At 34.9% G+C, this 15,980-nt stretch overlaps 3 protein-coding genes across 3 annotated transcripts in view; all 3 read left to right on the forward strand.

Annotated features, from left to right (window-relative positions):
• The first annotated feature begins 622 nt into the window (after positions 1–622).
• On the forward strand, positions 623–3,150 carry LOC103845089. The gene is made up of 8 exons (XM_009121918.3): positions 623–813; positions 894–1,086; positions 1,251–1,337; positions 1,416–1,676; positions 1,756–1,920; positions 2,001–2,054; positions 2,165–2,311; positions 2,400–3,150. Exons 2-8 carry the CDS (start codon positions 910–912, stop codon positions 2,775–2,777), a joined length of 1,269 nt encoding a protein of 422 aa, XP_009120166.1. The 5' UTR covers positions 623–813; positions 894–909; the 3' UTR covers positions 2,778–3,150.
• LOC103845090 (putative FBD-associated F-box protein At5g56560) overlaps positions 625–15,980 on the forward strand; it is a 23,894-nt gene continuing 8,538 nt past the window's right edge. Inside the window, exons 1-2 of the mRNA XM_033282171.1 lie at positions 625–850; positions 7,529–7,540. The gene's annotated coding sequence lies outside the window, so the exon portion shown is untranslated. The remainder of the gene's footprint in view (positions 851–7,528; positions 7,541–15,980) is intronic.
• LOC103846135 (glutathione S-transferase T2-like) lies at positions 9,675–10,190 on the forward strand. The gene has a single exon (XM_009123047.3). It carries the CDS (start codon positions 9,675–9,677, stop codon positions 10,188–10,190), a length of 516 nt encoding a protein of 171 aa, XP_009121295.1.

A 15,980-nucleotide genomic window follows, 5' to 3' on the forward strand; every position in this document is an offset into this window, starting at 1 on the left:
ATAATCTATGGTTTTCAACGTTAAGACAAGGTACACCAAACGTAGTGATAAGCTTAAGTTAGTTTTTTTTATAACACTAAGCTTAAGTTAGTTAGATGCAATTTAGAAACTTATGTTTGACCAAAAAAAAAATTTAGAAACTTATGTATTTTGGTCCGAAGTTCTTTGGAGGCATCGACTACCTCGCATGGCTCCTGGGCTCCACTCGCATCATATTTATTGTTTTTATTTTTTTACAGTAATTAGATTAACCTTTCAGTGAAACTAATTTCTTACCGTCTTAACTAAAGACATCATCTAACTAACTTTTCAAGCATACTACCGATTGATAAAAAACATTTTTACCAGCACTCATGCATCTTTAGTGACGAATGATTCATTTTTATACACATGTATTTTTTACCTTTAATGTTTTTATCATTAAACAAACAATCATTTGAATACCCATTAGATAAAAGTTGAGGGGATTTTCCGAATGATTTTTTTATACGGTTTCTTTTTTCGTAATTATTTTCTTTTAGGGGGCCATAAAAACATATTTTTGACAGTTACTTTTGGAAAACACAATAATATTTTCAAGACATCAATTTGATTATTTTTTATTAGTTGGGGTTTACGTTTACTGGCTCATAACTGTGTATTTAATGGTTAACTAAAAGGAGAGAGAGAGAAAGAGAAAGTGGGAAGAAAAACAAAGAGAGAGAGAGAGAGTGACAAAAAGGAGTCTTTTCATCATCAAAGGAGAGAGAGAGACCCATTTCAATGTCGCCATAGAATCACTCTTGTTAGTGGTGGTGGGTTACAGAGTAAAAGGTCTAGTAGAAGAAGAAGAATATAGATAGATAAAGGCGTTAGCTTTATCTCACTCTCTCTTTCTTCTTGTTGGCCATTAGACTTGAGAGGGATAAGATGAGTGCTGCGGCGCATTTTAGCAACGACAGGGTTTACAAAGGGTTTCTTGTTTGGCTCTGCTTCTGGGGATGGCTCTCTCTAACATGCGCAGGGAGGCTCAGTGTCTCGAGTCAGAATCTCCAAGTGCACAAACATTTGAAACGATTGAACAAACCAGCCGTTAAGAGCATTCAGGTTCCTATCTTTTTCCTGGAAACTTTTGTTCCACCCTTTAGTTGTTAGTAATAAAATGTAGGAAGAAAGTTGGAAACTTTTGATTACTATGTGAAGTTTTGAACTCCAATTTGATTCTTCTATAGTTTATTTTGTGTGTGTGTGTGTGATATTTTTGCAAACAGAGTCCAGACGGTGACATAATAGACTGTGTTCACATATCAAAGCAACCAGCTTTTGACCATCCTTTCCTCAAAGACCACAAGATTCAAGTAATCTTTGTTTCAGCATTTCCCTCAAATCCACACTATCTTTTTGCCTATGTCTTAGCATATTATGTTTTTAAACAGATGAATCCTAGTACCACCCCTGAGTTGCTGTTTGAAGAGAACAAAGTGTCCAAGAAACCAAAAGTAGAGAGAATCAGTCCAGTCACTCAGTTATGGCACCAGAACGGGGTGTGTTCCGAAGGAACAATACCAGTGAGGAGGACAAAGAAAGAGGATGTTCTGAGAGCAAGCTCTGTCAAACGTTACGGTAAGAAGAAGCACCGGACAGTTCCTCTGCCTCGGTCTGCTGATCCTGATCTCGCCAACCAAAGTGGTCATCAGGTAGATTTTTTGCTTCTTTTTATCTACATGTCTTCTTCTGAGTTTCTTGCTCTAAAATTTCTCTTTGTGGTGGAACTAGCACGCGATAGCTTATGTGGAAGGAGGCAAGTTTTACGGGGCTAAGGCGACAATAAATGTATGGGAGCCTAAAGTACAAAGCCCAAATGAGTTCAGCTTATCTCAGTTATGGATTCTTGGAGGTTCTTTTGGCCAAGACCTCAACAGCATTGAAGCTGGTTGGCAGGTATATAAACTCATACCATTTTTAAACTTCTTTCCATTACATCTTTTAGCTTCTTTGACATATATTTAAACACAAATCAGGTTAGTCCGGATCTGTATGGTGATAACAATACAAGGCTATTTACATACTGGACGGTAAGCTCAAAAACCTCTTTAACTTTCTCTTCAGTTTCCTATGATTCTTACTCTCTATATTGTTCAGTGGGCTGATAAAAGTTTAATTCTTTTTCTTATTGCATTATCAGAGCGATGCTTATCAGGCTACTGGCTGCTACAACCTCCTTTGTTCCGGTTTTATACAAGTCAACAGTCAAATAGCTATGGGAGCAAGTATCTCTCCTGTCTCTGGCTTCCATAACCCGCAGTATGATATCAGCATTACCATTTGGAAGGTATAGACCATACCTTTTCATAGAACCCTTAAACGTGTATCGCCTTTTTGTCTCCAAAGATGCTAACTTGGGAACATTTTGCTTGTAGGATCCAAAGGAAGGACACTGGTGGATGCAGTTTGGAGATGGGTACGTGTTGGGATACTGGCCGAGCTTTCTATTCTCCTACTTAGCAGACAGTGCATCAATAGTGGAATGGGGTGGAGAAGTGGTGAACATGGAAGAAGACGGTCACCATACCACCACGCAAATGGGAAGCGGTCAGTTTCCGGATGCAGGGTTCTCAAAGGCGAGTTACTTTAGGAATATTCAGGTCGTTGACAGCTCTAATAATCTGAAGGAACCAAAAGGGATCAACACTTTCACTGAGAAATCGAATTGCTATGATGTTGAGGTTAGTAAGAATGATGATTGGGGGCATTACTTTTACTATGGAGGTCCTGGAAGAAACCCTAATTGTCAGTAGAGGATGAACAGGAGAAAGAAGTAGATGGAGTTGTAGAGGAATACTTGTGCTGGATTGTTACTTGATGTTTAAGTGAAGTGTAGAAAGATCGTTTTTGTTGATTTTTTCTTACACTTTTCATGGACATTTGTTTTTTCTCTTCTAGGTTTTGATTAGGCTTAGTTTTGGTTTCGGGGTTTTTATTTGTTACTTGTGTTTGAAGTGAACAGATTTGTCTGTAGTTTGCAAGTGTGAAACTGTGTGAAAGGGAATTCGGTTGTCTTATCTCTTTGTAACCTTGAAGACAAGAAAGTTGCGGACCTTTGGTTTGTACTTTGTTTTAGTGTCTTCCTCTTATTGCATTTGCTTATGAAATGAATTGAAGTTTGATTCAGTGTACCAACTAATTATATCTGTTAATCAATGAGTGAGAATGATAACTAAGCGGTTACATTTTGGAAATACCAAATCAACTGACTAACATGTTCAACTTTATTCTGCTAGAAATATATAAATTCAATTAGTGCAAAAATGACAGTATTGTCACTTTTAGCTGAGATTCATGATGCATGCCATGCCAGATTGTCTAGATACAATTAAGTATACTATAGTCTATAAAATTAATTTAAATTTGTGAAAATATGACCGACAAGTAAATATAAATGATACAATCAGGGCCGTCCCTGCCATAAAGCCAGTAAAACTAGAGTTTTAGGCCACAAAATTACATACATTACAATATTTGAGGCCACATTTTTGAAAAATGATTATAGTTAAGTGGTTAAAAACATTATTTTCACTTTTTGTTCAGCTGGAGTCTTGCATTTTCAATGTTATGGTTTATGTTGAATTTGTAATGTTTCCTCTTTATTTTTTTTTCTATTTTGACATATGTGTTTTTCTTTTAGTTTGAATAACTTACTTGTTATTTTTTTATAAAACTTATTTGTTTTTTAATATTTTTGTTTTACTTAAAATACAAATTATAATAGTTCAGACAAACTAGTGATTTCTATTTATTAAAATATATACTAATAATCTAAGATTTATCTGAACTTTTGATATATAACTAGACTAATATACCATTTTATATTTTAAAGAAAATATTATATCCACATTTGTATAAATAGATTTAAATTAAATATATGCTGCCGTATATAAATATGCTTTAGGCCACAAAATATATGGGAACGTGGATACAATAGATATATAAGAAGTTATTGGAATAACCTATACGATAATTGATAATTGCTTAATTAAAAGATTCAATAATTACTTAATAATGTTGGAGTTAAATATTGGTACGCGGAATAGTGAACGAAAATTCGATACGCCGAATCAAATATCAAAGTCGCTACAAAGGTAAAATAAAATATCAAAGTCGGTTGATTACAACAAGGAAATAAGGGAAAAATAATTAGGAGAAATGTGGGTTAGGCCAATCATGTCACTTGAGCACATGGAACCATCATCCAGTTTCCATCTTCTTTACCTGTAAGAAACAATTACATGTTGACAAAAAGAAGAAGATAATAAATAACTACACAGCTCACTGCTTCTCTCATATCTACTCATTTCATACACACACAGAAAAAACAAGAAATTTATTGATCATTATATATATCATGGAAAATCTGATGAAGTGAACCTGTAGATAATAAATATCAAAAATCACCCGGAGAAAGGAAAATTAGGTAAAATCATTCACTGAACGAACATACTGAAAAAGTAAGAAACCTAATTATCTATTAACAAAAAACGTACAAAAATATAAGAGCATTAGTATTGATGAGAAACACATTCAATTTTTCAAATCAAATTTTAATATTAAAACTAAATTAAGGATTGAGATTTTAACAAATGCTAAACGAGATTTTCAAAAAAACAGTAAAATGTTTTAAGACTTTTACTCCTTTTCTATTTTTTATTTATTTTATTCATAAAAACTCTTAAAAAATTATCAATGTTGATGCTCTAAGTTACTTTTTGACAAAATTGTAAACTTCGTAATATTCTGATTATTTTGAAAACAAAATGAAAAACAAATACAGTCAAAAATAGTGCGGTGCGCAATTGCTCATTGCTCTTTCCAACTAATTGTTGAAGAGTTTTTGAAGATTAATTTGCCGTCACCGAAAAAGATAATAAATACAGTCAAAAATAGTGCGGTGCGCAATTGCTCATTGCTCTTTCCAACTAATTATTTTCATAGTTGATGAACTAAAACCTTTACGTGTCATAAATCAATTCCACAGTACAACATAACACAGTTCTTAAACAGTTAAACTAAAATTGATAGTGGGATATATAGTAAAATACTGAAAACATTCAAATTAAATTATTCAATGCGTTGGTGTAAAGTGACATGTATACACTTGGCCTTACATGCGTACTCGTGTATAAAAACACTAACAAATGTAATTCACAAGTCACATATCAAAAACAACTTACAACAATAAGAGCAAACCCTTTTGTTTTCCTTCTCTTCATTTGCTCTCCATACGCCAAATATAATAACAATGGTGGCAATGAAGATGAAGCTTTTCGTGGCGGTTTTGGTTGCAATGATAGCTTTCTCTGCGGTTCAGCAATCGGCTGCAGCGGTTGACGCTCCTGCACCGAGTCCTACCTCCGATGCATCCTCGTTTATCCCTACTATCTTCACCTCCATATCGGTTTTGGTCGTTGGATTACTCTTTTGAGAAGTTTTTTTCTTTGTGTGTTTTAATTTAGTTAAAATAAGATCAAGCGATCGATGTTAAGTCTGGTCTTGTTTGTGTCTCTTTGATTTCCTGTAGTTGCTTTTATGTCTTGAGTTTGATCTCTTTCTATTTATTTTCTCTATTTTCCATGTATGGTTGTCGAAGACTCATCCTAATATCAATAATCCTACTATATCCGTCTTGATATTAAAATTTATTTAGTTAAAATATTGAAATGCATATGATGAAAATAGAAACCGAGAAATTTGCATACCGGTAGGCAGGATCTAACTGGATCAAATAGTCTACTATATTTGGTTTGTCTAGTGTTTTTTGTTCAATATTGGTTTGGTTATTGTCCGACCTTTAGTTGTATACTAAATTCGAGTCTTAAGATAAAAGCAATTTTAAAAGCTGCTAATATGCTTCCTTTTTCAACTGAGAGTGGACAAAAAGCAAACACTTTTAAGTTTCCACATGGCATATATTTTGGAATGTAACTAATTAATTTAATTCATCCAAAAGAGTTTCTAATTTGTTTAGTACTGACGCACATTTCACCAAAACAGTTGTTTTCCTTTGAGTTTGACTGGATCAGGAATACTATACAAACCAAACTTTTGATGTTTTTTTCTGGGGTAACTAGTTAACGTAAATATCAAATTAGAGGGAAAAAACCAAAGGTGGTAAATTCAATAAATACGTTCATACTGACCCTATAAACTACTAGATTAGTACATATATGTTGAGTAAACAAATCAATCAAAACGCTTCCTATCATCCGTTGTTCTTGCTTCTTATCTTGAGCCGTCTTATAGTGTCTTACTTCCCTGCGTCTAGAGCGGAATACAAATAAACGAAAGAAGAGGGGTTTAATGGGCCAGATATTGGACATTAAAGACATAAGCCCAACTGGATACAGTTACTCATAAAACCTTATCAGCCACGAGTTTCGACTCCAAACAAGACCATCGGTATCAGTGCGTACGGACAATTAAAGTGCTCAAAGCTAAGAGTCTAAGACATGATTATCGGCGTCCTAAGGTTGGGTCCTAACCCATTTTCGGCCCAAAAATAAATAAAAAATGGTGATAATATTTTGGGACGGGCCTTAACCAAGGTCGATCTTAGCTCGTCCTTCCTTACCACGTGTCGAGTGGAGATGAAGCGGAGAAGTCGTGTAGGGAAAACACGACTTTCTCTTCCCAAATTGATCTCACCGTCTTCCGATTCTCTCTCGACGGCGACGCTTGTGGCGATAAAGTACATCGACGATTTCATCTCGAATCTCTCTTGAATCCCTCACGAGTCTATCCCGAGTCTGTCTCCAACCTCATTCTCCGCCGATTTCAATCTAAAAGGTATGTGTTCCTCTTTCGTTTTCAAATCCTTACGATGTCGTTGTCGATCTAGTTCCTCCGCATGTTGGTTTCGTAGATTATTTGTTGTGATGATTTGTTGGGTAGATTAGATTCAGTTTCTCGATCTAGTTCCTTCGAGTCGGGTTTCGTAGATTCTTTTTTGTGATGATATGTTGGGTTGATTAAGTTCAGTTTCTTGATCTAGTTCCTTCGCATGTTAGTTTCGTGTGATTCTTTGTTGTGATGATATGTTGGATTGATTTAATTCTGTTACTTTTATTGATGGTGATGATCGTTGACGGTTTCTTTGACATTGTTTCGGCGATAGCTTTGTAGTTGATATGGTTTATGTAATTTCTTGTTAGGAAACTTGATAGGTTTTAGATTTGTATTGAATGCTTGTTGTTTTTGATTTTCTTGAACGAAAGTTGATAGCTTTTTGTTGTTCTGTATTGAAGTAACTAAACTTATTGCCTAGTCTTCTAGCTTCTGATCACACGTTAAACGTTTTGAAGGAAATATGAGAGCTTCTAAAAACTTTATTGAAGTTAAAAAAAAATTAGTGATAAGACTGTGAATCTTATAAACGAGATTGGCATGTTTGTAGTTCGGATTTGAAGTAACGTAAATAAAATTGTGTTATCTGCTTGTATTGTAGTTCCCTTTGTAGCTTATAGCTTATGTAGTTGTAGTTTAGTAATAAGTATAGGTGATAGCTTTCGTACTAAAATTTAATGATCCATTAAACTAGAGTTGATACCTTTGTACTTGTAGTTTAGTAATAACATCTGATTAGACATAGGTAGATAATGGTTAGGTGGTTATGGAGTTATCTATACTATTAAAAGGGAAGGAGTCCCAAAAAATCTACTTATGAAAGGTTGTTGGACCTATTCACTAAACTTAACTATTTTTTTGGTCTCACCTTATATTTCTTCTAACTATACACTAATCAATTACCTTATATTTCTCTAACTATAAAATAACCAATGCTCTTATTTAATACTCAACTTACTATAATACACCAAAGATTTATACATCAATATTATTAATTCAGAATCATTGATATATTTTACCCCTATTTTTCCTTGGAATATTACTTTTGTACCACTAAACCTATTAAAAGAAACAGATTATTTTATAACTGATTTAATAATCATACAACCCACGATCATTTTTCTTTAACAAAAACAGTTACTATAAAAACATTTGGATTTATTGGTAATTAAAGTCTGAACAATACCATGCTTTTAATTCATATTAAATGTTTTATGACCTAAACTAACATGAAAACATGATGCAAGTATGGTTAACAGAAAGTTAAAAATATGATACCATTCGACGGTCAAAACATATTAACTTCCAATTACGATTAGAGAAATAGTTCACAGTACAACAACAAGCTTAATTATATTTCAAAATTATAGTTTTTTCTTTGAAAACCTTCCTAGGTTATTTTTGTGATGAAAATCTTTTACAACTGGGTTTATTAGGAGAAAGGGTTTTGTATAAATATTTTCTCAGGAAATTATAGCATTTTTAGAATGTTTTTTATGTTTAAATAAAATATATTATTTATTTTTAACATTTATAGGTAACTCAACTATACTCAACTTAAAAATAATTTTATTTATAAAGCTCAAAAATTTAATCTTAATATAGTCATTATAAAACCTATAAACTAGAATGTATAACATAAAAAATGTAGTTTATTCAATTTTATATCTTAGTAAAATTAATATGAGAAATTTAATCAAATTTTGAAAAATATTATCATGTTATTTTAGATTTTTACCATGTCATCTGGTATAGATTCACGAGTTAATATGGGTTTTAGATTTTAAAGAATTTTAAATAATGGATTTTTATTAAACTGAAACTAGATTATATATGGTGACTGCGTTTACTGGTTTGACTGTGGATACCACTTATTGGTGTTTTGGTTCCTTTTAGTGGAAAATTAGACTGAATGTTGAGGACTTATTAAAATATTTTTTAATATTTGAAAAAAAATGTTTGAGTAATTTATTTTTATTGGATAATTCAGCTTATAAATAGTATATTTAAGATATTTTGTTATTTAGAAATTACATATAATTAATATTTGTAGGTATATAATTTGTATTTTAAAAATTCAGGTATCTATTTATCTTGGTTCTAGATATACATGATATGTTCCGTTATTTATAAATTTTGGTTCAAGTTTGGTTTCATTTTTTCAATTTGGTACGGGTTGATTATTCGGTTCTGAATAATATGGCCAAACTTATAAACTATCTTATATAAAAATTTATATTAAAAATTATTAAATTCAAAAAATAAACCCGCACTTTCTAAGTGCGGGTCAAAATCTAGTTACTTGTTAAAGTTTCTCCTATTAAACCCCATAGAGAACACTTCAGCATTATTATCTCCAAATCGTCTTTCTTTTCTCTTTGCGAACAAGAAAACGTTCCCATTCTCTATAATCTCTTTTGTTCTTCTTCCTATGGATCCAAGGAATCCATATAGCCAAAATTCAGGTTATGTGGGGCTTCTTCACAACCTACAAAATAGTAATGTTTAGGAAAACTTTCCTTATGAGAGCTTCTAAAAACATTGGAGCCTCAGAAAATGCCTCCATTCAGTTCTCAACAGTCTGAGGCTCCATCCCAACCTCAGGACACACCTGTGGAGCGTATGGTGAGAAGGAAATGGACGCCGGGTGATGACGAGGTTTTGATTAGCGCGTGGCTAAACACATCAAAGGACGCTGTTGTTGGAAATGAACAGAAGTCAAGGACTTCTGGAAACGCGTATATGAACACTTTGCAACAACTCTTCATGAGAACATAGAGAATGTTCATTGTAAGCAGATGTGGCACAGAATCAATGATCAGACGAACAAGTTCTATGCCGCATTCGCAGCTGCAGAGAAACAAATAACCAGCGGTCAGAGTGACAATGACGTTCTAAAGGTTGCTCATGAAATCTTCTACTCTGATCAGGGACACAAGTTTACCCTCGAGCACGCGTGGTGTGTCCTGTGCTATGAACAAAAGTGGATAAGCCTGAACACACCTAAGACGGCCGGTTCAAAGCGAAAGGGTGGTGAGGTGAGTTCCCAACCTTCAAGCGAACATGTCGGTGAGGTATGTTCCCAATCTTCTATGCGTCCTGAAGGTATCAAGGCTGCGAAAGCAAGCAGGAATGGTAGTAAAGGAAAGGCTATTGAGGACTATAAGAGCCTTTTGGAGCTCAAGATGGAAGATTTGGCGAGGAAGGAGAAACTGTCGAAGCTGGCGATATTAGACACTCTCCTTACCAAGAAGGATCCACTAAGCGAGAGTGAAGAAACTGTCAAGAACAAGCTGTTGGCCGAACTCTTCTAGTTTTTCAATTCTAAGTTTCTGTCTTGTGTAATATCTATTAAAATGTTGCTTTTGTCTTGGTCTAAGTTTGTGTCTTGTGTTCTATGTTCTAATATGATAATTTCTATGAAGTTCTCGTATCAATTTCTGTCTTGTGTTCTATGCTCTTGTATACGTTGATGTTATGTGATGTTATGTTTGATATAACAATAAAATGTTATGTCTTGTGTTCTATGTTCTTGTATACATTTATTTCTGAAGTTTGTATTTTTTTTTAATGTAATGTAATAAAATGTTTGTAATTTTCTATTAAATGAATAAATTTGTTTTTCTTATTAGTTATTCAGCTTAAAATAGTAATATGTTTTATCTTATATATGTTACTAGTTATTTCAAAAAAAAAATTAACCTAAGGACCAACAAAAAGTCCCACCAATAATCACCATTTTCATTAAAAGTTCTTAACAATGTCCTAATCTATAAATAACAATAAAAAACTCTAAGGACCACCAATTAAGTCCCACTGATAATCATGCTCTAAGGACATCATTATTGATGTATCTTAGGTGAATTCTTAAGGGAGAGGAGACCACAAAATTTGTAAAATCGAGGAGTGAAGTTTGTTAATTATAGGCAACATTATCAGTGGTCCTATTTTTTGGTCCTTAAAATCTTTTTCTTTTTGTTTTCTGGTTTTTAAAAAAAAAAAAAAAAAAAAAACTTATAGCGGGCCGCCACGTGTTGTGGGGTCCGCAAACAGTGCTAAGGACTCAATGCAAAAGTTCCTTAAATTGAGACATTATGGCACAGTCATTGAGAAAAGGTGGTGGGGCCCACGCTTAAGGACTCTCCCACCACCACCGATAATGTTGGCCTAAGAGACATTTTCATTTGGTCTTTGTACTGTTTGCGGGTCCCACTGATGTGTGGCGGCCTGCAATTGATTTATTTTTATTTTTTTTAAATCAAAAGAAAAAAAAAATTTAAGAACCCTGCTTACCGATAATGATGCCCTAAGACTGAGAAACGGTGCGGTTCTAACATTTATAAAAACATATGCATATATAGTATATGTAAAGATTTTTGTTACTGTTATTTGCGGTGCAGTGCAGATTAAAACATTAGTAGCTAAATAAAATTGAAAATGGAAGTTTTCAGTGAGTTTTCGTCGCACTACAAGAAAACAGCGGTATTCTGACGGACGTTCCGACGGAAAATGAATTCCTCGGAATATACCGAGGAATTTCCGAGGCAATTCCGAGGAAACACAAAATTTGGCTTCCTCGGAATTTCCTCGGAATATTCCGACGGAATTCCGAGGAAAATTCATCTCGTCGGAATATTCCGACGGAATACCGAGGAAACTAGTATTCCTCGGAAAAAACCGATGAATTCCGAGGAAATATTATAGACGTTAGAGAGCCGTTGGAGAGCCGTTGGAGAGCCGTTAAAATTTTTAAACTATTTTTTATTTATTAAAACTTTTTTTATTATTTATTAAACTATTTATATTTTTGTGATTAAAAACTATAATTTTGAAATATGTTTTTTTTTTTAATTTACAGGTCTAATGATGATCAGATCCGGCCTCGCCAGCGTCGTAGCCGGGGTGGTATGGGGAGCCAGTCTCGGGGTTCTTCCAGCCATGTTCAGGATTCCGTTTCGCCCCACAGCTCATACCATACATCTCCCTCTCCATTACTCGCTCCTGCTGCTCCCGCTCCCGCTGCTGCACCCGCTCCTGGTCCCGCTGCTGCACCCGGTCCTCCGGGAGTGATGAGCGTTGCGGAGTTGGTTCGACAGCCCGGTCGTGACCATCTTCCCTATCTCACTGAGTATCCACATGGACATGGTCAAACATGGTAATTTAAACTTTTATTTTTTATCCTTAAAATTTGATTGATTATTAATAATTTGTTCTTTTTATTAGGTTCAACCGATCCGGGAACGGGATCAGCGCATGGATCAACCGTATGATGTACTCTGCCCTCGACAAGGGACATCCGACTTTCACTCACTTTCCCGTCGAGAAGCAGCATCTGTGGTTTCGTCAGTTTGCGGTAAGTATTCAAAATTTTTACTTATATTTTTTATTTATTAAAACTATTTTTTGTGATTATTAAACTATTTTCTATATTTATTAAACATTTTAAATATTTTAAAAACTATTTTTTTAATTATTAAACTATTTTTTATTTATTAAAACTTTTTTTTTGGTAATTATTAAACTATTTTCTATATTTATTAAACTATTTTTTATTTATTAAAACTATTTTTGTAATTATTAAACTATTTATATTTTTGTGCTTAAAAACTATTTTTAAACTATTTCAGCAAGAATTCAACTGGAATTCCGATGATACGCTCTCTATTTATAACCATTTTGTCCATAAAGTTATGGACAACTATGGGAAGCAGATGTACGAGTGGAAGAAGAAGTGGGAAGCAAACAAGGTAGTTTTTAATTTATTAACAATTTTTAATTTATTAAACTATTTTTTAAATTATTAAACTTTGTTTTTTTTAAATTAAAAGGTCCCAAAGTCGATGAACGACACGGTATGGAAGGAGTTGTGTGAGCATTGGGATAAGGAAGAGACGAAAGAAACTTCTTCCACCAACTCCAACAACCGCAGGAGCGACCGTAAAGGGAAGGGCATCTACAAGCATAACTTGGGTGCCCAATCTATTGCCACTCTCGCGGATCGCATGGTAAGTTCAACCGCTTTTTCTTTAATTATTTAAGTTTCAGAATTTTATTTTTTATGCATTTTTTCAAATTTCTAATGTTTGTTTAATTTATTTTTTTTTCAAGGCGGAAGAAAATGAGGGCGAGCCGGTTGATGATCTCGCCCTAATGAAAAGGGCGTATACCAACAAGAAGACCGGTCAGATTGATGATGGTCTTGTGAGGGACGTGGTCGACCTGGTCCAAACTCAGGTGTACGACGAAGTGTCTCAGCTTCAAACCGATGATGACGATTCGACGGCTTCGACCAACTTGTCCCGGGTTCGAATCAACGAAATCGTTGAATCGGTAAGTTTTTTTTTTAAAAGTTCAATTTATTTATTTCTTGATTTTTATTTTATCATCAATTTATATTATCTAAATTTGGTTTTTTATATTTCAGTCGGTTCCAAAGAAGAAGGGACGTATGGTCGGTTTGGGTCGTCGCTCCCGGTCGGCTGCTCCTTCTTCTGCACCACCGCCATATGTTGATCCGGAAGTTCTTACGGCTCAGCTGAAGGACAAAGATGATCGGATATCTGCGTTGGAGACCCAGATGGCAGCTCAACAGGCGGGCTATGAGACCCAGAAGAGGCTCAACGAGCAGATGATGGAGATGATGAAGAGGATGTACCCGAACGAGGTGTTCCCGAACATCCAAGACCCGTAGTTTTTTTTTTTAATGTTTTATTCAATTTTAATTTTAATTTTAAATTTTAAAATTAAATTTAAAAAATTTAAATTTTTTTTAAAAAAATAAATTTTTTCGAAATTCCGAGGGAATGTAGTTCCTCGGAAAATTCCGAGGAACTTTCTTCCCTCGGAATATTCCGAGGAACATAATTCCCTCGGAATTTTCCGAGGGAATGGAATCCTCGGAAAATTCCGAGGGAGTTTTGTCCCTCGGAATTTTCCGAGGAACTCCATTCCCTCGGAATATTCCGAGGGAAAATATGTTCCTCGGAATTTTCCGAGGAACATATGTTCCTCGGAATTTTCCGATAAACATTCCGAGGAATGTTTTGTCGAAACTTCCGAGGATTTGACCATCGGAATTCCATCGGTTTATTCCGAGGAACCATCCGACGAACATATGTTTCTCGGAGTTTCCTCGGAATTTTGTTTCCTCGGAATTCCGTCGGAAATTTCCGACGGAATTCCGAGGAAGTATGAATTTCCGAGGAGATATTTCCGAGGACTTTTTTCGTCGGTATGTCGTCGGAATAGCGTTATTCCGACGACATACCGACGATTTTTTCCCTCAGTATCCCGATGTTTTCTTGTAGTGTCGAGAAGTGTGAAGCCTTAGATTAGAAATATCGTCACATCATCAACCAGGTTACTCAGGATACGATTGTTGTTATTACTTAATAGCATAGGACAATATTAGCGCAAGTTGTGCTTCTGATTTCTCGATGACGGGCACTGATTTTTATTAGTACCTAACGAAAGTTTGCTTGATTTCTTTTAGCTTGCAGCCTAAGTTTCTTTGGTGTTAACTTGTTAACACAAGTTACCGAATGAAACAACTGAAATCACAATTAACTGTCTCGTGTCTTGCTTGTTGGGAAGTTGCCAAAGTTAGTATTGTTTCTCTCGTAACCTATTATTATTACCTATATCAGTCAAATTGAGAGAACCACCGGTCCGAGACTTACTATAGCAACCAAGACACATTTAACATCAGCCATGGAAGCTCCTCTAAGCAGGGCCAGCCCAGAGATTTGGGGGCTATAGACCAATGTTTCACTTAGCTATGCTCAGGAGTCAGGACCTCCCCTGACAGTAAGTCGCGATTCTAGCATGGAGAAAGTGAGAGATATGTTCATCTTATTTCTATGTTTTGTAACATTATGTTGTGGTTTTGTGACAGGAGGATGAGATCACTGGAAACTTAAAGCGGAAAGTTTCTTAGCTCTTTGAAGCGTCTCTGAAGTCAACGTTTCTCATATTAGAACTCGAGCTTCGGAAGTTGTCCTTTTAGTTGAGTTGTTTGATCGATGAGGCCAAGGCCTGCAGTAAAGGTATCTTTATTGAACGTGGTAACATTGATTTCTGTTTACCGCATCATTTACATTTTGGGGACTCTTGAGCTGTTCACTCAACCTTGAGTTTAACTCCGTGCAGGTAAAAAAGAAAGGACTCCTGAAGAGCTAGACCAAACAGCCGAGGCATTTGAATATGGTGCTGTAAAGTAAGTGTCTGATTATGAGGAAATGATTCCACCTTCTCGGAATCACTCCTGTTTACAAGCTTTGATACATACAACTAAACGACCTAAAGCAAGTCTGCAAACAAGTCTGTTTAACTTTTTTTTATACAATTAAGACATTTGAATCTCTCTTACAGCAAGAGACGAGACTGAGTTTTCTTACAAGTCTTCTTCAAAGTTGCCCAGTTCTTGAAGCACGAACCTCAAAGTTATTTGATTCCAATGTTCGAGTTAATCCCACCTCATGAAGATATTGGAAAGCTTTTAAAAAGGTGTGCAGCTCTTGAAGATTTGGTCATAACTCGTACCAGAGATGACAATGTGAGACTATATAATATCAACAATGTGCCTACTTTGAAGAGTTTAACTATCAATAAAACTCAAGCGAGAAACGCCCCAACTAGGGATGTTAACGTAGGGTAAAATAACCCAGCCCAGTCCAACCCACAAATAACCCAACCCAGTTTATACCCAACCCGCAAAAACCCATAAACATCAATTTTGAAATCCAGACCTAGAAAATAACCCAATATGGTATAGGTTTACCCATGGGTACCCAAAGTATTATCTTATTTATTCTAAAAATATCATGTAAAATATTAATATCATTAATGTGAGCTTTAATATATAAACAAGATTTTGCAAATTTATAGAAAAACTTGTTTTAACGTAAAAACTCGTTTACGATTTTGGCGGAAAAACCCGTTTTCGATTTTAGCGGAAAAAACTCGGTTTTGCGATTTCAACAGAAAATTTCGATTTTCCAGTTTTGGCGAGAAAACTCGATTTTTCGGTTTCGGCGGGAAAACTCGATTTTTCGGTTTCGGCGGGAAAATTGGGTTTTGCGGTTTCGGCAAAAAAACTTGCTTGC

The sequence above is a fragment of the Brassica rapa genome, chromosome A10, assembly GCF_000309985.2.
Source record: "Brassica rapa cultivar Chiifu-401-42 chromosome A10, CAAS_Brap_v3.01, whole genome shotgun sequence".
NCBI lineage: Eukaryota > Viridiplantae > Streptophyta > Magnoliopsida > Brassicales > Brassicaceae > Brassica > Brassica rapa.

Bases quoted from the DNA above. Each gene is read 5' to 3' on its own strand.
- LOC103845089 (XM_009121918.3), top strand. From the start codon at position 910: ATGAGTGCTGCGGCGCATTTTAGCAACGACAGGGTTTACAAAGGGTTT. The intron at 1,087-1,250 runs GTTCCTATCTTT...TTTTGCAAACAG, and splicing joins CAGCCGTTAAGAGCATTCAG to AGTCCAGACGGTGACATAAT. The intron at 1,677-1,755 runs GTAGATTTTTTG...TGGTGGAACTAG, and splicing joins CCAACCAAAGTGGTCATCAG to CACGCGATAGCTTATGTGGA.
- LOC103846135 (XM_009123047.3), top strand. From the start codon at position 9,675: ATGTGGCACAGAATCAATGATCAGACGAACAAGTTCTATGCCGCATTC.